General features: G+C 39.6%; 1 protein-coding gene across 2 annotated transcripts in view; it reads right to left on the bottom strand.

Annotated features, from left to right (window-relative positions):
- Positions 1-6,432: 6,432 nt before the first annotated feature.
- The window catches only part of TXNRD1 (thioredoxin reductase 1), a 42,073-nt gene continuing 22,743 nt past the window's right edge, over positions 6,433-25,762 (bottom strand). For both annotated transcript variants that reach the window (XM_071422660.1, XM_071422661.1), the window contains exons 8-15: positions 23,291-23,516; positions 21,178-21,270; positions 18,971-19,047; positions 17,200-17,356; positions 14,992-15,099; positions 13,487-13,582; positions 11,271-11,405; positions 6,433-8,120 (exon numbers count right to left, since the gene is read on the bottom strand). In XM_071422660.1, coding sequence (XP_071278761.1) covers positions 8,058-8,120; positions 11,271-11,405; positions 13,487-13,582; positions 14,992-15,099; positions 17,200-17,356; positions 18,971-19,047; positions 21,178-21,270; positions 23,291-23,516 — 955 coding nt within the window. In that variant the 3' untranslated portion in view covers positions 6,433-8,057. The remainder of the gene's footprint in view (positions 8,121-11,270; positions 11,406-13,486; positions 13,583-14,991; positions 15,100-17,199; positions 17,357-18,970; positions 19,048-21,177; positions 21,271-23,290; positions 23,517-25,762) is intronic.

The raw sequence follows: 25,762 nt of genomic DNA, 5'->3' as shown, positions 1-25,762 counted from the left end.
TAGATGTGATTTAAAATGCAAGTTGAATTGCACAGACTGGTTCACTCACCCTTTTTGGGTGGCTGTGTACAATTTTATGCTTATTGACTATGACTTTAATTAACAAGTCATATGAGCCTAGACTGTTTTATGTCTTTACAGTCCATTAAAAAATACAGTTTCTTACTAGGAACAACAGACTGAAAAACCCTACAAGGACAAGTTTTGAAAGAAAATCTGGAATAAATCAGTATAGTGACAGCCTTGAGTACCCACAGTAGGGCAAAACTTGGAGGAGTCAGATCCCTCATCTGATGCAGCGAGAGTAAAATCACTGTGTTGATTTGCCTGATGAAGGATGCAGCTTTCCAACTTGCAGCACACCAGGCCTTCTTCTTCCACCCTGCCTGTGCTCTGAAAGATCACAGCACAGGGAAGCACCATGTGGAGATAATGGAGCTGCCTTCCAGAGCCTGAGGCTTGGGTGGCAACATGGAATAGCCACGCTGATTGAGCATGCTGTCCAGGCTGAGAAGGAGGGAGGTAATTTAGGGGGAGTATTTCTGCATGATGCTCTGTTGTGACACATAATTTTGCCTTACATGAGAGGTAAATTAATGCCTGTAGCTATTCCTAACTTGACTTGTCTGTCCACCAGAATGACAGCTTTTAAAGGCAGCTGGAATAAGATTGGTGCCATCACAACAAAAACTCTCAATTTATATTAATAGGATTAAGTAACTGATCTGTGGATATGTCTCATCTCCATTCAAAGCACAGAAACCCTCCTCCATAGAAATATGTATCGTTATATCACAGTCCAGAGCAGTCAGTTCTGTCAAGGCTTCATTTTCCCTAGAGTGGGATTTGGCTCTTCATGACTTTAGCCATTAAAAAGGCAGTTTTTCATCTTAAGTGGTAATGATAGCTTCTGGTTTTGTTTGTTTTGATGGGTTTATCCTCTCTCAGGAAGGAAGGGGAGAAGGTCTGAAAAGAAAATCCACCAAACTGAAAAACAGATGAATGCAGGGCCAGCTGGGGAGAGCTCCCTTCTCCAGAGAACTATGTAAGCAGTGAACTCAGAAGGTAACTGAGCTTGCAGTCTCCAGTACAAATCACCCTTCATAAACAATTATTGTAATTCTTCTGTATCCACAGGGTTTGGTGTCATCAACCAGGGCAGGCACATGGAGGACTCCACAGCAGCTGTGTATGAGAGAATTCACATACAGGACCAGTGTTAACAACTGAAGTATCTTAGACAGGATAATGCCATTTTTACATACCAGAGACATTGATTCAGCTCATGGCACCACTGGAGGAGAACTGAATGTTCTTCAAACAGCAGTATGAACACATCTTGCAATAACTGCACAGTGCCAGAACCACTCCAAAATGGAGGCAAAACACCTTCATGTAAACTGCAGGTCTACCACTTCATTAAAAAATGATTAGTTAAAAGTTATATAAGAAAACCCATAATGAATGTATAGTGATGTTTCCTGTAGGATTCCTGCCCAAGCTTCCACCACTTCCTCCATCATAAACTACAGTCAGATTTCACTAACCCACTCTCTGTATGCATACAATAATTTCTTTTTCAACATAGGTGTATTTTTGGAATATAACATACCATGACAGTGACTTACACTTAGTTATGTGCAGAAAACCCCAGCCTTCCTTGACTGCTTCAGCCATAGCTGTTCTATGGTGAGAAATGATGAATCCTTGTTCCTTGTTTGCCTTCTAAAAGTGTGCTGAGAGAACCCCACAAGACAAGTCTAAACCAATAAAAAAGTGGTAAATAAACAAAGGAAGAAGAAAGACAAGCAGATTAAAGCAAAAGTAAATATGTATCAACTCAGAGTGTTAAAGCTCTACAGCATTTAAATAGGTGTTGGTACCATGCCTCTTTTTCTAAGAAAATCAGTAGCACCTCACATTTCCCAAGTGCATTGCTTTTCTTCTGTCTTATTTGTAGGAGGCAGCATGTCTAAATCAGGCACTACTTTGAGGTGCTTTATGGCAACTTTCCCACTGTTTTTTTTTCAGGCTGCTTTGATTTCCACCATGACTTCACCTGCAAAGGTACTTCACAGTGTACACAGCTGATGGTTCATGTATACATCCTCAGACTAGTCAAGAGTCTAACTCTTGCTTTCACACACATTTTTCATTTTTATCTTCCTAAATTGAAAGGCACCCATGCACACACCCCAACATACTTCCCATCGAGTGTCTCAGCCTAACAACTGTGCTTTAATTGGCCTCAGGCATTAAAAAGAGCCCAAGAGCTGTCTGAGCACTGAGCTGTGGCTCCCATACATTTTCCATTGTTTTAACATTGTACCTCAGATAGCAGAGAAATAAACATAGGCTCAGTACCCATCTGTCAGACTCTTTAAAATAGCACATTCAAAGGGGTTAGCAGCATCACTGCTTTGCTTCCTCTTCTGACCCTATAGTAAGAGCTGCTCAGAGTGTTCATGGTGGGGGGGAGGGGGGGGGGGGCGGGGAGGGGGGCGGTGATCTGCAGAAATAGCCTTGACATGCTGCCTTCACCTATCCCAGCCCTGTGACGAGTTCTGCTCATCAAATGTCCTCCAGAAATAACCCACAAGTCCATTGTTGAAGCCCTCAGGGAGACTACTCACCTCAGACATGGGCACCTTTCTACCTTCCCTGGATTGTAGCTGACCCTCCTCCAAGAAATCACTGCTCCAAGAAAAAGCAAACACCTCCACAATCAGGATTACTTATCCAACTTCAGCTACCAAAAAGAAACCTGGAGGACATAAGCTTTAAATGTGCAATAAGCAGCCCTTTTGGCATGCCATGTTGGAGTGACCAGTGCTACTTCAACAGTTTAATGTGAATGTAAGCCATTAATTTAGCATGGTTATTTTTAGCAGCTGTAGAGGTAAGGAAGAAATGGTGCTTGCAGAGCCAAGAAAAACATAAATAAGGGTGGTGTGGTCTCTCTGTATCCTCTCTTGTACTGGCACCATGGTGCTGACCTGCCGTGCTCTCTTCCACACACAGCTCCATTGTGGCCCCTCACACCCCAGAGAAAATTAAAACAAGTCATGAGCTTTTATTTTCAGATACACTTGTGGTGTTGGGTCTACAAGACACCTCACGTCATGCAGTTTCTCTCTCTGTATTGTCCCTCCCTTCCATGATGTAGCAACCTCAAAGTGTCACCCAAGAGAAAATATGGCTGCAAAGACCTTAAGTTGCCCCATTCCACAGTTCATGTATATGTATCTGTATATACATATAGATATCTATATATACAATATAAACATATCTAATTCTGCAGAAGCTCCAGAGTGTGAAAAGCTACTCTGGGTCAAACCCAAAAGCGAGTCACCACTTTTGCCTACCTGGCATACACACTCTTCTCATCATGGTGGTCAATTTACACTGACATTAAGAGGTAAAGAAGATCTTCAGGCTAAATGTGTTACCATTTATTTTTGAAAGCAGGTGAAAAGGCAGAGCTCAATTTATTCTGTGCCCAACCTAGGATAAACCCTATTTTCATGGAAAGAATCACTTGATGAGACAAGTATATACAGAGGAAGGAAGGATCTGGGATTTAGTGGCAGATTTGTCACTATAGGCCTAAGTAGCTTCTTTTGCAGTCTAGAGAAGGGGATGCATACTTCTTTGGGCTCATGATGGCCATTTGCAGCAGGGAATGGGCTCACTCAAGGAGTCTGGCCACACCATGGCCTTCTTGGCAGAAAAAACATCCCCTGTTGGCACCTGATGGTCGGCCAACTTGATGGGGCAGGTCAGGAGTCACTGGTGGTGCTGAGGAAGGCCAGTCACAGAGGTTTGCAAGGGGAAAGGAAAGCCTGCCCTCTCTGTCCTGATATACACCCCACTTGGTGCCAGCTTATTTCATGATGTTAAAATGCAGAAGTGCACTGGGAGAACTCCCTCAGACAAGTCTGTAACTAGGAAGATTTCTAGCTTCTAGAAAAGAGACATAAAAAGAACAATTGAATGAAAAAGGAATCATATGTGTAAAGTCAAATTCTGCACAATAGAATTTGTCAGGAGCATTTGGCAAATAAAAGGAAAACAAACATATTTAGATCTGCAAGCTCCCACAGGACCCTGTAGGATGGGCCCAGCTGAAGGACAGCCCCTCACTGCAGAGGCCCTCCTGCGTTTCCCAAGCTCCATGGAATCTTGGGAGCGCTCTCAGCCCTACCAATCCCCCGCCCACCACCAAGCCCTCTGATACCCATCACAGCATGTGACTTGCACTGTGCCTTTGCCTTTCCACACTGGCAACCCTTCCTGATGGATGTCAAAGCCCTTGCTCTACTCCCACCCCCCCACCAGCCGCACCCAAACCAAAACCCCGGAGGCACAAATGGTTGCCTACAGGATGAAAATATTTCAGGAGCATTTTGCCATTTTGTGCATGAAGAAGGGAGGCCAGTGGTGTGGCAGATCCATCCCCTGGTGCCTTCTTTCTAGGTTTTTTCTTTGTACTTTTCAGGTTTAATTTCTCTCTGGAGGCCAAGCAGGCCTTGACAAGAACAGTCTCACATCATCCCACACTGAGGACAACTGAGCAATCAGAAAAGCCAATCATCAAAGAGAAAGGGCTTCTGAAACATCACTTGTGATTTACATTTTAGTTAAATGGTATGCTCTGTCTCACCCCTCAAAAATGTACAGTTTGTTCAAAGCCTGTGATCCTCCCCTGATCTGTAATCCCATTGGCCCAAGTCTTATTCCGCACCCACTTTGAATCTCCCTGTTAAGCTGTGCGAGGGAGCCTTCTTAGCCCACTGCTCTCTCTTGGCCCCCTTTTTCCCTAGGCTCTCCCTCTCTCCCCCTTTCCCCCTTCTCCCTCAGAAACCATGCTGCTCCCAGGGGTGGGACTCCCCATATACCCTCACCTAATTAGCACCCTCAGAAGCTTCATGGAGTCTCCTTGTCTGCCTGCTGCTATCAGGGAATTTACAGCTTAGGTGGCCTCCCGGGGACTCCCTGGGGAGCCTCCCCCCAAATGAACGGCAACAGTCACTCTCGGCAGGGCTGACAGTTTCCACAAATATTTATACCCTATTTTGACCTGAAATGTGTCTATTAAGTCTTGTGTAAAAGACTCAGTCATCTGGTTCCTTCTGGCACAGCCAGAGACAGGATCAGTAACAGGCTTTATGAGTGCAAGGTCATCCTACACGGCACAGCAAGACCCTGTCATGAAATCTCCAGCATTCACGGCATGTCCAGAAAATCCACCGTCTGGCACGGGTCCTGCCCAGCCTACAGCTCCACAGCTGGGAAGGGAGCCTTCTGCACTAGGGTTCTGGACAGGCAGCAGGGCTCAAAGGAGGGAAAGTGGGATGCAAGTTGGAATACAAAACTTACAGAAAAGTTAGGATTGCTCAGACGACTCACATCAAGGGGAGAGGGGTAAAAAAGAAAAAATTCTGGGAGCTGTCAGTGAAACTCTATTAAATTCCCTATTCAAATCTGTGAAATTTCCTGTCAACATATGTATCTGTTGGATGATTTTAACCCTCTGATTTAAGCATCTGAGGATGATTTTAACCCTCATGTAAGAGCATCCGAAAATGTTACTTACAAATCAATACAAGCAGAACATAAATACTGATTAGCTTAGTAAATTTTCTAGTATGTGCTTCCAAAGCATGCATTACCCCAAGTATGCTTAATTTGATAAAAAACACTGAATGCTTAGCTTTGGCATTTAATAAATCCTTATGTGATAATATATTATATACCTGTATCATCGTGCACAGATGACATAAATACACACCTGAAAATGTCTTCCTTATGGAGGATTAATGGAAAAAAACTCTACCAAAAAAAGTCTCACAATTTTAAAGTAAAAATAGAAGTAATTAAGCCCAACACCTACTGAACTGTAAGCAATTAGTGTAGAAACATGCATCATAAATGATTACACGACCCAAGAATAGATAGATATGTGTAGGTCTAGCCTTGCAAAGCCAAGTTCATACATATCTTTATTCCCTCCAGGAAATAAAGGATCCTGATCTCCAGAACCTCTCTTAGACACCTGCCTGAAAATGCTGATATCCATGTGCTGTGCTTAAATATGAGCAGCTACACTGCCCAGCAGCTCAGGAACCGGCACTCCTGGGTTTTCAGAAGTTACATGGATGGCAGCTGGTGCAAATAGTGTAAGATTTGTTTCCTAATTATCTTTTATTTTTAAGTATGTCCTTCTGAAATATTTAACATGCAAAACAAATGTTCATGAAACAGCCTCAAACCCTTTTTTTAAGAGAAATATCTACCCTCAAAGTGCAAAAGACAAAGGCAAATCAATCTGGGTTTATCACGGTGCCCTCTTCTGGCCCTTGAAAAAACAGTCACCTTGCTGTCACCTGGTGTCTGCTTGGAAGAGACATCACAAGGAGCATCTGATTGTGCAAATGGATTTATTTATTAAACTGGCTAGAAAAATACCATCACAGACCCTTCCAAATACCATACAAAACACGTTTAAAAATTCTTCAGTTATGTATGGGTTTATAAATATAAGTAACAACACTATTTTAGAAATCTCAGTAGAAATACAAGAATTTGTTATCAGGTAGGAATTTAGGCATGAGGCATTCTGCCCACAGGGCTGGAGAATTCACCTCCTGTTCACACTGCACTACTGAACTCCCAAGAACCATTTAATAAAAGTAATCGAAATCTTTCTGCTAAAAGAGAGGGAAATAGAAAAACAGATCAAAAAAACATATTCATCTCCATTACAAAGAACCACTTTTGCCATTTCTTGACAAGTAAATATGCAGCTTATCCAACACAGGAGGGATATTCAAGAACCTGGTATTTTCATTGAAACCTCTGTTTTAAAAGTATTGTTTTCTTAATTAAATATAAAACATAGCACACATCAAACTAAATAGAACTTTTAGACCCTATTTACACACAACAGATTTTTCTCTACTGGTTTTTTGAGTTTGGCTGGAAGGTTTGTTTGGATAGTTGTTTTGGGGAGGGGATGTTGTTTGGTTGCGTAATTTCTTTTATCCTAAGGGTTCACTAATCTCCAGGAAATCTCAATACTTTTGTGTTCAAAGTGGTCAGTTGAGACCTGAAACAGTGCAGCTTATGACAGCTCACCTGGAAAGAAAGAAATTTACTCAAGTTTAATGAAGTTGCACAGAGTTCTTAGAAGGACAATTCATTCAACATTGGAATTCTGTCAGCTCCAAATCAGATTCATTATAATCACATAAGCTTCAGAAAGAGCTAAGATCATCACATCTGCATTATATGCATGATTTCAGGGAAGAAACACAACAACTTTCTGTATCAAAAGGCCTTCATAAATTATTTTCCTTTCTCACTAAGAAGAATGTTTTCACAAATAAGGCTCTCTAAATAAAAAGTCACAACATAGTCAGTTTGGAAGGCAAGAAATATGTTATTTTAGGTGGTACTAAACTTTTTTCCAAGGCTATTTTCTTCCTCATGATCAAACAAGTAGAACTTGCCCTCTATAGGCATGTGAGCTGGTAAAAGGTATGCTCATGAGGAGACCTTGCATTTGTGTGTCATGATCCAGAACACAGGAGCTATTTTATCTGATAAAACTACCTGAACTTGGGAGGAATTTTTCTGAGGTAGGAAGTTCTTTGTTCTGGAAAGAACTAGAAAGGAATGTTCATGAAAGAAACTAGAGAGGAATAAAGCCAAACCAAAACAGTTGTTTTCCAGCTGTGCTAGCAGTTCTTCCATCACTGCCCACCAGACAATGCAGGCTTCAGGCTATGACTTCATGAAGGCATTTATTAAATGCCCTGCTAATCAGCAACTCAACAGTCCAGATTCCCATTGCGTTGCTAATTGCCAGCCAGGCATCACAAGTGACCAACTCCCACAGAGCTCTTCTCATTAGGATGATGGAATGTCCAGGTTAAGCTCTACACATTTCTGCAGGTGTCCAAGGGCAACTTCTCCCAAAATCTTCTGAATTGCAGGAGTCAGACACTGTGATGAAAGTCAGTCTCTGGCAATAGCAATGATGGGGAAATTTAACCTCAGCATCCACTCACAGCGGTGTTTTCACCAGAACGCTTAGTCACAGACAGGGTGGTGAATACCTTGAGACAAAGAAGAAAGAAGATTCTCGGCATGGCTAAATTTACTTTTTTTTTCCTGGAAGATTAAATTGGGCATGATGCTCAAAATCGGAGCCACTTTTTAAAGTAAGAAAATAATGAAATTCCTACTTTTAAAATCCTTGTAATTAAACAGCACACACAAATTACTTCTGTTCTCTTCATTTAACTTACGTTCTTCCTTTTACAGTGGAAAAGAAAGAATTAAGGAAGTCACATGGCTTTATACTGCCTCTGATCTTAATGCTCCTAAGTTTTTACAGTGGGAACAAGCTCAGCAATAATAGACTCCAGTACACCTAATGAATAAGTGTCTTTATGGCTCAAAGAAAACTTCTTTGTTGGGGAAAGTGAAGTTAACTCAAGGCCTGGGCATTTGGAGACAATTTTGCCTTTGTGCCTTTCTAGCCATTATAGAAACATGGAAGTGATTGCTGATAAAGACATTATGTCTGGTATCTGTGTCCTCTTGACAACTGCTATGGGAACACTGAGTAAAACTAGTTTGAAAAATTCCAGTCTTTACTGCTTTCAAATCACATTAAAGAATATATAAATATATATTTATTTATTTATTTATTTATTTATTTATTTATTTATATTATTCCTAAATAATTATTGTAAAATTTGAGAAGGAAAATTCTACAAACATCTTCTTAATACTGGTACTTTACTATGCAAATAATTGCATCGTTTTGCACACATACAATGTAGAAAGGAAAAACGGAAATCAAAACCACTGCTATCTAAATGTTGCAATAATTAGTTATCATCAGAGCCATCCTCAGGAAGAATAAAGTTAGCACAGAATATAGTACATACACGTTTCAGCTATGCAAATAACACTGAAGTATCTAAAGATAATGGGGATCAGAAAGACTTATATTTCTTTAAGTAGAAGTTTTGCTGCATTAAGATTGCTAGCAGCTCTTCAGAGGACAACACCAATAAATGATAAACCTCTTCCACTTTCTATAAGCACATAAAGCATTATCCACAAATCAGGAAGACAAATGCATGTCTAATATATATGGCATAAGAACAGTGACTTATCTAAAATATAGTGCATGTTTTGAGAGAGGGGTTTGTAGACTTCGTTTCTGATCCACAGCCTGACAGCATATGGGAGTCTTCATTTATTGTTATTTCACTTCAAAAGACCAAGATTAAAAAGCACAAAATTTATCTGCTTTCCTCCTGGCCAGACTGCAAGCTCCAGGTGCGGGAGGGGACAACACTGCTCCCTAGTAAGCCAGCTGGAGTAATTTGATAATTGTTGGAAACAAGTATTTTAGATAGAATTTGTTTTTTACTTAAGGGAAGACAAAACCTTAGATCCAATGGCTGGAAAGCCATCATTAGCTACCTGGAAGAATTACCCCAGCTTTCAGGACACAATTTCTCTTCATCACAGATGATCAATAGTACCCCCCTGAATTTCAGGTAGCACAGTGCAGTTGAGGCTGAGATGTAATTCTCTGTAGGGATGAGGTCCTACCAGTTCTGTGCTTGCAGTTATTTGCACTCAACCTTGCAAGAAATTCCATTCTGAGCTCCTGTTTTCTGCAGAATAAAATGCTGCTTCAAGAAGAGAAGGAAACTCTGGCTCTAATTCATAGACTGTAAAAATGGGACCCTCAGTCTTAAGGTTTTCTTCAATAAAACCATGTTTCACAAGAGACTTAGCAATTAATTAGTACTAGTGCCAGTGAAGATGTCAGCACTTGACCCTGTAACACTGGCCCTTCCTGTTCAAATAGACTTCATTTTCTTTAACTTTTACAGGGATGTAACAAAGATAATAGTGATATTATCCATCATGCTATTCATCCAAAATGCTTATTTCTCACAAATCCCAGTTTTCAAGCATTTTTCTAATCAAAGAGTGCCATCTTGCACTTTGATTTTTATTTACTGCTCAAGAGATTAAATTAAGTAAAAGCATAAAAAACCCTTTTGAAGACTGTCACTAAAAATGATCGGTGTTTCCTGGAGCTTTTAAATAGCATATTTCTCCTGAGCCAATTTCTTCCTCCCCCACTCAAACAAATCTGATTATCTGAAATTACCTCCCTGAATTATGTCTAATCATCATTCTATTCAGTTTCAGTTTTAGCAGCTCAGATGTCCAGAATAAATTATGACTCTCATCCTCTCTTCACACTGCATATGCTAATACCCCACTTGAGTTCACAGGTTTGAATGCTGCCCTCAGAGATCCCCCTCCACAGGCCCCCTGGGAAGACAAGGACCTGCTAGCCCTCTTCAAGGGCCTCCAAGAATACCATTAAATGGTACTACAAGGAACAGAATATATTGTGGGTGCTTTGTAGAGGATTTAGATTGCTAGCAGTCCATTAATGGAGTCCTTATTGCGTTGTTTTTACTAAACTACCTAGAAAGTAGGAAAGAAGAGAGGTGGATGTCACTTCTGCAGAGGAGCATTCTGGTGCTCCCTTGCACTGCTTTACTTCTAACACAACCAGAGACTCTGTACGAAGACTTACACAGGTCATAAAAAAGCTTTCAGGGATTCTCAGCTAATATAAACTGGTCCTAATGCTACTAAAATCAATCTCTGATTTACGTTTGGGCGGAGCTGTTCCACACCTGCTAGAGAAAATTGAGCTCTTCATTAAAGAGGAACAGCAAGATAAAAAGTAGAAATATTTGTGTGGCTTCATGAATTGAAAGTCTACAGGATAAAGAAGAGCTCTGTAAGAGGAGAGAGTTTAATAGAAAAATTGTCATGTAACCGGTCCCCTTTCCCAGCACTAGTTTGTAAGCCTATTTTGGGTGAACTAATCTAGCTTTAGTAGAAATAATATTTGAAGCCTTCATAATCCTGAGTAGGATAAAAATTCTATACTTCCCAGTAGAGAGAGAACTGGATTAAGGGAAGGCATAAACTTTTCACGAATGAACGCAATTTTTAAAAAACAATTTAAAAAATCCCAGACTAAGCCTAAGTGTTAGAATTCTAAATATAAAACCAGATAATTTCATCTCCTTTCCTCCCCCCACCTTCCTGCAAATTTGGACCTCTTTAATAGAGGTCTGTTATTCAGATTTCTAACACCTTACCCCAGAATGCCATGAAAGCTGGGCTTTGAGGTGACTTTGTATACAAACCTCGGCACAGACAGGATGAATTCCTACGGTGCTGTCCAGCTGTTCTTTTGTCAACCCACATTTAATAGCAGCTGCAAACCCTTGGGTGATCTCTCCAGCATTTGGACCAAGGACATGGAAGCCAATGACTCTCTCCTAAATGCCAAAGACAATCAAATGCAAGCACAATCATGAATTCAGTTCTCTTTAGACAATGTGTAAAGCTTTCTTATTCAGAGTATATAATTTAATCAGCTCACAAAACGTATCACAAATTAATGTGACCACTAAAATGTGAATTATAATTAGCACCAACAGATGTGCAGCCGTGTAATTTAGTTCTCTCTCTCCAAAGATTCAACTAGGAGCTCAGGCGATTTTATTCAGGTGAGTTATTCCATTCATGCCAACAAAACATTTGCCTAACTAAAGGTGAGCACCCTGCATTAAGGTTTCCAGTATGAGGGCCTGTGGTAGGTGGCTACAGGGTCTGTATCTGTTGAAGAATTTTCAGTTTGATAGTTGCTCACAGAAAAGGACCACAAGCTGAAGTTGTGGCCAACCAGACATGGCAAGAAGTCTATTCTAACTGAACTGTCAATGACTCTTGTGGCAGTGTTGGCTTTCAGTGGGAGATAATACACTTAGAGGCTGGCAAAAAAACCCATCCAGTTACAAGGAAGGTACCATTCACACTCTTCCTCTCTATACTCCTGTTCAATTTCAGAACACATCACACTGCACATACATCCTCAGAAAACATCCAGCAGAACAAGCTGTACTGACTTGACCTGCATTTCTTAATGAGAGAACCATGAAAATTTAGCACATCACTCGCTGTGAGCTTTAGTGGCCTTCAGGGAATTCATCAGTTTTTGGTGAGCATAGATATAGCTCAGTTGAGTATCAAAAGTTATCTGCTCTTCCTGCTAAATATCACATATATTGGGTATAGTGAATACTACTGAAAGATTATTATTCTTTCAGTAAATCTGAGGACTGAGATTTACCACAGGGTTTATTTAAATAAGAAAAGCTGTAATTGGGTAATAAGTAAAATGGAATTATCTTAATTTTCCTTTAGAAATATTGACATATGTCAAAATAAAACCATAGCAATGAAACCAAGGCAATGAGAGTTTTAAATAGTCACTGAACTATTATTTTTTTCCAGGGTAACTTTCAACACTACACCTAGATGTTTAAACACGTTTCAACTTTTCAAGACAAGAAGTGAAAATAAATTAATGAAACACTTTAAACCACCATTAAATCTTTGCATTTTCTTAAGTGACTCTGGATTAGAGCATAGCTAAAGGCTCTAAAATACCTTCCACACTACTGCAAACTCCTCCAGAAAGAGGAGATGGACAGGTTTGCAAATTTTACAAAATGTTGACAAGATGCTTAGAAAGACTGCAGGAAGAAAAATCTGTATCTAAGAAAGATGAATATAGGGTAAGTAAGTTTTGTTTTTTCTCATAGGACAGATATGCCACCATATTAACAGGAATATATTTTAATAGAATATTACTCTTAATAATAATTTATATTAATAAAATCAACTACATTTTATTGAACAGATGATGATCATTCTGAGATGGCCACACCAATTCTTCTAACCAATTACTAGTTTTGCTTTTGCTTCAGCGGGTACTGTACATTTCCACGGCCAGGAAATTTGATCCTAGTCCAAGGATAATCCTGGTATTATCATCCTAAATGGGATTTGTGCATGGAAGATATATTATCCTGTTAGAACAAGCTCAAGAATTTTATGAACACATGTGAATTTGGAGTGGTTACAAGTTGTGATAATTTCTGAGAGACCTCAGTTTCAGAGAGAAGAGTCTCTCAGAAGAGAATGTCCAAGTCTGGGGCAGAGAGAATAAACCAATAAAATTCCTAACCCTTTTTACATGCATTGATTTGCTCACTTCTCAAAGTTAATCAACAGTCTTAAAGATCTTTACTTCTTATTTTACATATATGGAAGAAGTATCATATACAAATAACAATGGCAGAATTTTGTATTTTATTGGGAGTTGGTTTTGTATACACAGAAATATGCATCACTAGAAATATTTATTACACTTCAAAAGGTAGGCAAATTTAAATTAATTTTCATTTGTTAAAAACAACCTATTTATAGCTCTTGTGTCATCAACAGTTTTATGATAAACATTTAGATATTTTTTTTCCCAGGAAGGAAATAACTTCCATTAAGGATAACTTACGTTATCTTGAGTATTGCAAATTATCTTTGCATAGCATTTGTTGTTGTCTCTGGATGGCACAGCCCACTCCAGTGGCCAGAAATGACTATGGTACACCTGGAAATAAAACACAGGTTAAAAAAGAGTTGTAAAATTTCCAAGCAGAGAACATGATCTTCCAAAAGCTGCCCAATTATCCTAAATAATGAGCTATTACATTAAATATTAAATTATTATTACATTAAAATATTACATTATTAAATAATGTACACAGCATTTAGAACATCTGAAATCATGATGATACTCTTTTCCCTCAATGAACACCAAAGACAGAAGTCTCTATAAACCAAGTACTAGTGACATCCAATAATTTAAAAATGAGAAGCCATAAGAATATTACACTTCCAGAATATTACACAGTTCACCATGTTCTTATTAAATTACAAAATCACAACTGACTCAATAATCTTATTGAGGCTTGCAAAACAAAAGCCAATAAGGTGACACAATAAAGAGGTCAGAATACATTAAATGAGGACTTAGCCAGAGCACAAATGCTTCTGGGTGCATATTTTAAAAAATAAAATGCTTTCAAAATCAAAAGTGCATTTTCCAGAATAAAGTGTCCAGTGTTTCACATATAACACCAAGAATTTCACCCAATAACAAAAATTTGCCTGGGTATATACAAACTTGCAGGGAGAAAAGAATTTAAGTCTTTGCCCTGTGGTCAGGTTTACAGTACTTTTCACACTGCCATTTTGAGTTTTATTTATTTATTTTCCTCCACAGTTCAAATCAGAAAAAATCAGCTAAGAGGGGGACAAGTTCTCAACTTCATGCACTACCATTTACCTGCTTATTTCTGTAAATAATGCTCCTCAGATGATATTTGCAGGACATAAAAGTTCAGTTTATTGTGAGATTTCCTCCCCTCATGCTTTCTGTAATGTGGTCAGTACAGCATTTTGGAAGAACAGCCTCAGACACTAAGTGCTTATATTTGTCTAATTTCACTCCTGACCAGCAATCCCAGGGAATGAAAAGGGATTACTCACATGAGTATAATTAAGCACATACCTCTTTGTACAGTCAAAGGAAACAGGAAAATGAGCTAACATTTGACTTTATAAAGTAAAAATCACTATGGTAAGAAATTTGCCATGCTGTAGGTACAAAAGCTCCACTTTGTCATTAAAACCAGTGTATTGCTTCCAGCATATACCCAGTTTAAAATTATCCTGAAGTATTTTCAGACACATAGAAAGCCTTTTTCTAATTTTTTAAACCAAACATTCCACCTTTAAGCCCCTCTTTGCCAAAAATAGAACATACCTGCAATTAGAGCTATTGGAATTGAGGATTATTTTTATAACATGTCTAGGAACAGCCAAGGAAGACAAAAAATGTACCTAGTCACCTCCTGTCCTTAAATCAGAGCACAAAATGCTGTTTTAATTTACTCTTAATATTATTTTAAATTACAAATTGGAAAACTAAAACCCAGGTGAAATTAAGGCATTTACCTCAATGTTTTCCTCCCCAAATTTCTCCACTGCGGTCTCTTCAGAGTACCCACAGGCTCCATACTCCAAAGGAGTAAATACAGTAGTTGGAACATTCACATAGTCACACTGTATGGCATTCAAAACAAAATGAAAACCCACACAACATCAGTAATAAAACCAGCATACAGCAGTCTGAAACACAGCAAGAAAAGCTTGATTATTCACAATTCTGAAAGCTCTTTTGTTTTTTTTAAATTGTCTTAAATTAAGGTACAGTTTTTTGTTTGTTCATTCCAGAGGTGCTAATTAGAGCAAGAAAAAAAAAAGACAGCTTAAAGCCACTCAAACATTAGTAGGCATTGATTAAATGGAAAAGGAAATTCAGTGCCCTATTTAACAAACGTACCAGATCACAGGCCAAACTGGACATAAAAGTTGCCTGTTCAACCACTTCTAGGAAGCATACTATTTTTAGTTGGGGATGCTGTAAGGGCACCACTACCATTCAAAACTCATTTTTCATCAGCTGTGGCCTAGGTGATGCCGAAGAACCAATGACATGTTGTATAACCATCTGGGGGGACAGTGGAAACTTGTCACTTCTCCCAGTTTTGTATCATCCCCAAACTTTCTGAGCGTGTACTTGTTCTCAGCATCCAGATCCATTAGTTTAGCTGGTAAACAGCACTGGAACCAAGTCCAAGCCTGTGGCACACCACCAGTGACTGGCCTTCAGCTAGTCTCTGGAATGCTGAGCCTTTAAGCTTGTCTGTTCAGCCAGTTTTCAACCCACCTCACTGCCCACTTACCCAGCCTGCAATTCATCCCTTTGTCCATGACAATGTTATGGAGGCAGAGTAAAAAGCTTTCACTAGACTCAAAATAAACAAACATACACTGCTCTTCCCATATACACCAAATGAGTCATTCTGCTATAGCAGACTAGCAGGCCAGTCAGCTCTATTTCATGTCTAGCAATTTTATTTTCTACATATTTCAACTCTAATTAATTTCCTTTGTGACTGGGGATCAACTAAGGTGCTGACTACTGTTCTTGCCCCACCTATCCATAACACCTCATTACATTTCAATCACCTTCTCCAGATTTGTTACAAAGGCAGTATGAGCCACGCTCCCATTTTTTTAAAGTAGTTACTCGTTTCTTGGATTCACTGAATAAGAATGCTTCCTTTGGCAGTATAGCAATTTTTGTACCTTGACAGACTTATCTGGCATAAAATGTAAATTAAGACATACCCATAGCATTGCAGCAATAAAAAAATTTGGCTTCTGCTACAGTTTCTTAAACCTTGCCTGGCTATTTCAATGATATTTTGTGCACTGATTCAGGGTTCTGTTACTGCAGTATCTGCCAATGTAAAACAAACAACTCGATCATGCTCTAAATCTGGCTGATAGCTGAACTTGCTATGAATACAGCAGGCTCTGAAAGGGATAAACCTTTATGGTCATGCCATATGGTTATGAAGGTGAGACAAGCACCCATATCAGTGTAACAGTTCTTTAAAGGCACTCTCCTTTCCTTCTGGTTTAAACATAAGATGTAAATGAGTACCCACATTACTCCCATCTGAACAACCATAACCTGGCTGAAACCCAGAACTGCACCAGTACAAAACATGAACACTGAATCCATTAATTCAACTACTCAGGTATAAACATGTGCTGAGTTACTGGTACATCTAATCTTCCTTTGTGTCCACATTCAACTACAATTAGGAATGCATATTACATTGAAAACATACAGATGAGAAATGAAAAAAAATCATTAAAATAAGACTGAAAATTAAGATCACAAACTCCTATTCCACTCTATTTAGGGACCGTAGGTGGGTTCAGCAAACTGCCTTTGAATTGGTGTTAAAGCACTTAACAGGATGGGGAAGATTGATGACTTTTAAGGAAGGGAGTAGAATTGAAAACAAGTGAAATGATCTCTGTTAATTTCATTATCATTATACTTTGAGAGAAAACTAAACCCTCTTAATAGGAAAAAAAGAGACTACTGCTTAATCCACAAGGTATTCATTTCATCCTACACAATTAGCCAAACACATCTGCAGTAATATCTTTGCTGGGGGAAAATTAAAATGATCATCAAAGCTAATCCTTAAAATTCTACTGGGTTTTCCACAAGCAAGCAGACTTGCACTCTGCACTTAGAAGCAGAGCAGTGACAGTGTTTTGTGGCAACTAGTTCCTTACCTTAGTGGTTGTCCCAGCATAAAGCCTCCGAACTAACAACCTTCCTGCCTGGATTGCCACCGGTGTGAGTTCCAGCTTGTCCTGCAGGATATCTCCAACAGCATAGATATACGGAACATTTGTCTGCTCTTCATCATTGACAGGAATTTTTCCCGTTCTGCAATTGGAATTAACAAGAAAAAAGATTCTGCTTCACAGCCTTCTGCTTTGAAGGCTGGAGGTGTAAATAACCTTGCAGGCCCCTTAGCATTAAGAGAAAGACTTGTATGTGAAGTATGAAGGAAAGAATTCGTATTCATAAACTTACAGTCTCGGGCAGGAATATAAAATACAGTAAATTTGACCAAAACTACAGGAATTCACACACTGGACAAGGAGGTAGCTTCAGAAGCTGCAATTCATCTCCTGAATCACTGAGGTGAAGCATAAACCTCTTCCTGAAACACCTTCTACCACCAGCTGAGCTGTGTACTGGCAACTTTCAGGAATGACAGGAAGTGACATTTTCCCACTCCTTTTGTAGGACAAAACAATTTTTCCACTACTGAAATTTCAGTCCAGTGGCTGAAGCTGTTTATAAAAACCTATTCTTCAGGCTTCTACACAGAGACAGGTAGGGTGTTACACACCCTACCTAAGGAACAGCCATCAAGCTTTTTAGCTGTAAGTGCACCGAGCTAATGGAAGTTTTTAATTATTAATATTTCCTACTTCATCAATAAATGAGATAAATCACCACAGGAAACACATGTAACAGGGAAACCTAATCAGACAGACACAAAAACACAGTTACTTGAGAAACCAGTAGCAATTCCCATATTAAAAATCCAACATCCTCAATTTTGCACTCACTAAAAATTATACAGTTTATGCTAATATCTTTATAGTTCATTCTATTAAGCTAGTAATAGGTGTCCTGACATCAGAAAGATGTGTACTGTTCTACAAACCAACATGGATCTGCCAATTTTGAGTGGACCAAAATTTTCACTTATTTGAAATATCACATTGTGCCCCTTGACAACATCAGTTACTGCATTCATTTATAAATACTCTGCATTGGTCAGGGTCATGGTCCCTTGTTTTCTCTTCAAAGGGCAGATCTCTGAGGACCTACATGCCCGCAAGATATTTTAGTTACCAATATTGAAAATGTTACTGATAGCTCCACTCCCTGGTACAACAACCTCACTACATTTAACATCAAATACTCTTCTACAGAAGACAGATTGTATCCAAGGGTTGCTTAAAGGCAAGAAATAAAACCCTCCAAAACCTAAAACACATCAAGAATTTCACTTGGGAGTTTAAGGAATGCTACTTGAATCTTATCTTTCAAAATAACATATAGTAGCTTTTACATTAAAATATGAACAAAACTCGCTGCTCTAAAAGCCTGTATGAACTAACAGATTTTTGTTCCAAGAGGTGATAAAAGCAAGGAGATGAGAAAAAGAGAGTACAAGGAACAACTGACAGATCCTAGAAAACCTGTGGCTGTAAGAAGCTAAGATGGACCTGTAAATCTAGAAAGAATGAAATAGACACTTTTTTCTCCTAGGAATTAGAAATTGACATTTCAGCAACCAAAAAGCAAATGTAGCAGTACCATGGGAGAAAATACAGCTATCTGCTACATGGTCTCCCATCCAAGTGTACAGAAACAAGAGACAAATTTTTCCTCAAAGATTTGGGTGTCTCTGCACCACTACCATTGTAACAGCACATGACACAAACTCAGCAGTGAGTGGTACACAAACATCTTCCTTACCTTTCATTGATATTCACTCCGACTTTGTCCAAACCAATTTTTCTTGTGCATGGATCTCGTCCAATTGCCAGCAGCACCTGCAAAACAGCAATGCACATGACTGATTTTTAAAAACTCAAAAGTGCATTTCTGTCGTGAACGGCGGGAGAAATGCGACACACCATATGCGATGATTAGCAAATCCCGAAGTTTATTGAAACCCCACACATATTTATATTGGTGTTAATGAAGCTTATACATATTGCAAAAGCTGAGCTCATTATTGGTTAAAGCACACTTAGATCAACCACACCTACTTCTATCTCCTAACAATTATTTTGCTTCTATATTTGCATTCTTCTAACTTTTCTACCTAAGATAACTACATTTTCTGGCAAGCGATTTTCTCCCCCGTCTTCCCGTTTCGGAGAAGGTCACTGTGACCTTCGTCAGTAATTGGGCACTGGTTGCTCAGTTCCCAGCTTGTTTCCCCTATCCTTATCCATTGGTATCACATTGAAATGTCCTTTCTCAGCTAACCAATTATCCAAAAAGCTCTCTACACATTTCCTTTGGCTATTATCTTCTATATATACTAGAGATTAGTATCTAAAGCTTGGCCACAGTAAGGTGACTATATTTGTTATCCGTTGTTCATTCACAGAGTTTAAGACAAGCCATGTTACCACCATGACCTAACAATAGCAGGTATTAATGCTAAGATTAAAAACAGGAAAATAGCTTTCCCTTGAGGAATACTCCAAGAATATTCTAAACCAATCAGTTAGGGACAGATTCTTTATTTCCTTACTGTTTTAAACCAAGATATTATCCCAAATCCTTACCAGAGCAAGTGACCTCAAAATGCTCCATAAGGAAAGGGCTCTTTAAGAAAGAAACTCAGATGCTTAAGCAAATAAAAATATCATAAAATAGTATTTTTTTAACTGAAAATATGATTTACTTATATAGGCTCTCAGTCAACCACTGTCAAAGAATATTATTTTTTAAATATTATTTGTTTGAACATTTGTCAAGGCTGAAATCCCATCCTATCAACTCTGCTAACTTAACAAATCGTGTTCCAACTTCTGCTATCACAAGGAAAATTGCTACATGCTTTGTAGTCTTGGACAACTGCCCAGATAACTAACAATGCTTTTCATATGACAACTAAGAACTGTCCTGAAGGAATCCCAAGATCTCCTTCAAGCCTTACAGATGATCAAACACACCACATCTTTAGAGCTGAAGGTCTTAAAATGCAGCACACACAGCTCTCAGCTTCTATGAGGAGTGACAGCATTTCAGTGATGATGTAGCAACAAGAAACCAAAAGTTTCATTAATAAAAGGATGGAATTGATTTCCTTGCTAATAAGCTTTCACTATTATGGACTAGAAAAACCCCAGTATTACAATCCTATGGAACAGCTCTGCTGTCATTGTTAAACTTTCTCACAGTATTGGCTCCCAGATGCACTGTGTGTTCTTTTTAGGGGATGACTGATGCACTGTACAGGTAAACGAGGCCACTGGCACACAGTATTTGCAGTCTGAAGTCCCAGGCTGGCAAAGGCCTGTCTTTATGCATTCTGTGTGGTTGCAAATACTCTATTCACAATTTTTTTTTCTCCTTTCAGCATCAAGGCTGATGAAAATGAGTGGAGTGAGGTGTGATGGAAACAGTCAATCAAACATACAATACCATGCCTGCACACTACAATTTTACTGTCTTAAGTGTGTAATGAAGTTTCCTGACTGACTTGCCACAGGGCATTTGCTGTGTTTGTGAAGATGTGTCAAGAACAGGTCTTGAGATGACATGTCATGCATTTGTTTAACTCCTGCACTGACCATTGTTTTGTGCTAACTACAAAACATGCCCTAATTACTATGAAAGCTATTATAAATCATTACTTATAATTTATTACAAATATCCCACAGGGAAAAAATCCTGCAACTGGTTCCACAGGACCAAGCTCTTCTACACCCCTAAGCTAAGAAACAGGTTTCAAAAGCATGCAAACTGATTTGGCAAGGCAAAATAACCATTGATTTGGGGACTTTTATTTCCAGATTAATTACCTGCTGAGTGTGTGCAATTAGCATATTGTAAGGACTAAAATAATTTGAAAAAATCTAATGTGTGGATAAAAACACCCCACAAAATATCAACATTTAATGGAAGGCTATTTCACATTCTTCATGCATATAGACAGGACTCACAGTATTGTATTCCGCTTCAATTATTTGATCCCTTGTTGTGGATTTGGCTGTAACTTTCAGTATTCCAGGAGTTCCTTCCTCAACCCGCTCAACCTACAACAATTTGGGGATTGGATGGGGTAGAAAAAATGTTTCAAATAAAAATATACCAATGTATGTTTTCCCAGCAAATATCATTGAGAGAGTTTTAACCATGATCTAAAATTAGGCACTTACTCTAAAGATTCTTTACATTTCTACTTGTATATTTTAATGTGGTTTTTTATGTCCCTGAATTTATTTTTATGACCAACAAAACAAATTCTCATTTCTGTTTTTAAAAGTGGTCTCATGGTTAAGTTCTTGTCCAAGCCCATCACATGACCTGGGGACATATGCCCTCATTCCTCTGGGGACAGAGGAAGCAAGTAGGAAGGAAACACCATCAGACATTTTCTCTAAGTGCTGCCATCATTCCCTCCACCCATGGGAATCTACTGTCATAGAAAAGCCTCATCAGTACATACAACAGACATGTAAGTACGCAACACTTAACGTAATTCTGGGAAATTTTAGCGTTCATCCTACAGATGAAAAGGTACTTTTCAACAACACCCTTGTTCCTACTTCATGTTCAATATTTAGAGGCAGAAAGAGCAACGTTTCTGATAAAGATTTTATTTCTGTCCATTTTTTATATTTAGAAAAGCCAACTGTGCCATCCTACCAACCGTAAAGGATCACTGTGTTAAACTACTTCTATTCAAAGGCAACATTATTTATAATAATTCATCTTCTACCTTCAAAAGTCCCAACAAAGGGTTTTAATAAGCACAACATGCATAACTTCAAACACAATGTCTGAAAGAGATGAGAAAACCTGCTAAAAACGTACCAAACAACTTAAGCTGAAGGATATTCTCAATCAGAAACAGGGCCAAATATTTTATTCCCATTGAAATCAAAGACATATAGTGACGGGACAGGGCAAAATACACAGAAGTGCATTTTGTGATGGTGGCAATGGACTGCTTATCACAGGATGTGTCTGGAGGAGCCTGTTTGCCATTTAGTTGAAATTAGCTCCTTTTAAACACAGTTTCCTTCTTTCTCATTCCCCATTAGGGCTTACAAAAGGCCATGTCTGCAACAAAACCTAGATAATCATCCCTACTTTTCATACAGCATGGGATTTATGCAACAAAAACCTGCATAAAAACTAAGTTCCTGGAAAGATCAATTTTTTTGTCTTCTTACAGCAACTCTCATTCTGTGAGAGATGCTCAGACCCACAGTAGGAACTGGCAAGAGCATTTTTAAAGCTGCTCTTGATACTGCTAAGAATGGAAATGAACAGTCTTCACTGAATTTTAAACCCCAAAGTGTTAAACTCAAAAGCACACTGGTTTAACACCTAATTGAAATTGCTTAACATGTGATTTGCTATTTCAAAATAAGTAAGGACTATTGTGAAAAAAACATTAAAAAAATACTGTTAGCACCCTCTGAAGTCTTTGATAGGGCAATTTTCCATTACTTCTAATTTGGTTTAAATTCGACCTGAATTTACCTACACATGTGCCTATAAAATATATGTAAGTAGCTGCATGAGTACTCTTACTGAATTCAACAAAAATTTAGCAAGTATTTAAGGACTCTGCCAAGTTAATTATACAGATGATACTTCTAAAGACCATTTACTTTTCTGGATAGTCCACTAATCCTCAGCATATAAACAGAATTTGCTGGCTGAAAATTTTAAAATTGGCAATGAAAAACTGAATTGTTTTTGATGCACTGGGCCCTGATCTTAGAGGAAATTATGTATCTGCTTAATTATGGGCCTGCAAGAAGAACCAGGATAAGCAGGTGTAACATTTTCTGTGTAACATAAACTAACCCAACTAATTCTGATAAAAACAGTGAACTTCATAATCTCACAAAATTTTCATATTAGGATTAATTAGTTCAATTAATTAAGTTTCATGGAGTTGGTTTAAAACAAAAATTAATCCATTCTATATCACAGCAGATACTGTAATGAAAGTTCAACTTGTGTATTAACTAAAATAATTTACATCTTAAAACATTATGATAGGTACATCGCAATCAATTGTAGTCACATTGAGCCTACCTTGATTGGCACAAACTCCCTAATGAAGTTGACTCCATGTTCTTTCATATATTCACCAATTCTGTTTGCCATGTCCTGGTCAAATCCTCTTAAGAGAATGGATCTCACCATTACAGTGACATCTAATCCAAGGCCTGCAAGAAATCCTGCACACTCCAAGGCAACATAGGAAGCTCCAACCACCAGGGTTCTCCCTGGACAGTAAGGCAGAGAGAAAAGGTCGTCACTGAAAAAAAAAAAAAAAAGGAAAAAGGAAATTAGAGGCAGTCAGAAAAATGTAGTGTGCTTTAGATTTATATAATTTTTTTTTTCTGTAAGAATAGAACTTCCTTTTCCTGTTCACAAAAAACACCCTGCTTAATTTTTTGGAAGTTCATCTGCAATACAAAATCAGTGTATGACAGATGAAAAAGTTATATTTAGGAGTACACATACAAAAAAAAAGGAGTATGAAAATTCTGAATCACCACAAAAATGTGGAAGTTTTTTTAACAGAAATTTAGGACAAATTGTTGAAAAAGGTAGGTGTTTATTTTGTGGGAGATCAGGGACCGGCCACAGGATATCGCGATGTTACGGGCAGACAGACCCCCTCCCCTTTACCGTTACTTACCCCTGCATGTTGTTAACCGTTAACCCCTGCTATAAATGACCCTGTCCAACCGTTAATAAATGCCATTTACCGTTCACCACATTGGTGTATGAGAGTACTTGGACCGAGTGGCAAAGGGCTGCCGCCGTGCCATTCCCGATCCAGGTCGCCTCGCCTCAAGCGGAGGCAACAAAGTGGTACCGAAACCCGGGACTGCCCGGGGGACGCCTGGACAGGTGAACGGCGGCTGCAGCGGCTGGACCAACTTCGGTGGGGAGGACGCTCCTGGACCAGCAAAGGAGAAATAGAGTCGCTCGCGAAGGTCGTTTTTAAAGTTCATAGGCAGTGGGGTGTAGACTGCGAGCCAGGAGATTTTAGTCTCGTAGTATCGAGGCTCCTGCAAATTGGGGTTATTAGGCTGGGGCATATTCTCCACCCAGAGGGGTGGAATAGATGTACCAAGGCCCTAGCCGAGGAGGCGATTTCCTTAGGTTCGGGGCGAAATCTTAAATTATGGGGAAGAGTCATGCAGGCTCTGCAAAAAGTTTGGCCAGAGCGGGAAATGTGGAAAGCCCTGCAGACTTCGGATGATCATGAGCTTGCCGAGTGTGGGGATTTACAGCCGCGGGGATGCTCTTCGCGGCTTCTGAGCCCAAGCGCGCTGGCTACAGGAAAAAAAGCAGTCATTTTGGGACGGACTGTTAGAGGAGGAATGAGGCGCTGCCGTTAACTCAGGGTCTGACAGAGCGTGGGCGGGGCCTCCGCCTTACGCGCCGCAGGGTGGCGAACCCCAGAGGGGGAGGGAGCACGGACGCGGGCGCGGTAGGCGGGGGCAGAGAAGGTGTGCAAGACACCACAGACATGCATGAGCAAGAAAGAGGGGAAAGACTCGGAGCGCGCGTATGAAAACTTCTTTTCATAAGAAACTAGCCTCCCCCAGCAGGAGACGGGGCGAGCCTAGAGGGAGGGAGCGGCCCAATGCTAGGAAAAAGGGGCGAGGTCGAAGCCTGACGAAAAGGTCCTGGAGCCCGGAAGTTTCCAGTCAGTCGAGCTCCGGACCCGAGTCGGACTCGAGCTGGGACGAGTGGTTCCACAAGTGGTCTATTGCCAATCCCGATTCTGATTTCGATTCTGATGAAGAGGGAGTGAGAGCACGCAAGGGTAGCCATCACAATCCTCCTGCTTGGGTCAAGGGAAAGCTAGGAAAAGAACAAACTCCTCTAAATGATTGGAGGAAAATAAAAATAGCATGTGCCAAGTGAGCCTCATCAGCCCCGCTGGCGTTTCCCATCCGAGTGGGGGGGCGGGCGGAAATCAGAGAACCTATACGCCAGTAAACCCCAAGGATATACAGGCAATTGTTAAAGCAATTGCGGACAGGGGGATTAATTCAGCGATGGTCTCCACTCTTATCAATAGTGTTTTTGGAGGGGATGACATGCTTCCATTTGACATCAAGCAAACATGCAGATTAATTTTTGATGGGGCAGGGATGATTGTTTTCAAACAAGAATGGGAAGAAATTGTGTAAGGTAACTGGCCTTAGTGACTGGGGCAGACCACCCGCTACACGGTTCCAGCATACAACGTTTAATGGGCACAGACCCAACTATGATCACCCCCCAGGCACAGGCTGAGGGCCTTCGGGCCCATGAGGTCATGACAACAACTCAAGCTGCCAGAGAGGCTATTCCCTCTGCTTCTAAAGTTATTGCCAGACCATCGCCATGGTCTACTATAAAGCAGAGCGAAAGTGAAAGCTTCACACAGTTTGTGGACTGCCTCAGGCAGCACTTGACTCCTCCACTCTACCATCGGAAGCAAAGGGCCCTGTGTTAGCAGAGTGCTTGCGCCAACAGTGTAATACCGCTACCAAGGAC

The sequence above is a fragment of the Agelaius tricolor genome, unplaced genomic scaffold (genome assembly GCF_023055355.1).
Source record: "Agelaius tricolor isolate 1412-34295 unplaced genomic scaffold, bAgeTri1.0.p SCAF_3, whole genome shotgun sequence".
Taxonomy (NCBI): domain Eukaryota; kingdom Metazoa; phylum Chordata; class Aves; order Passeriformes; family Icteridae; genus Agelaius; species Agelaius tricolor.
This window is presented reverse-complemented; position numbering and strand designations above follow the sequence as displayed.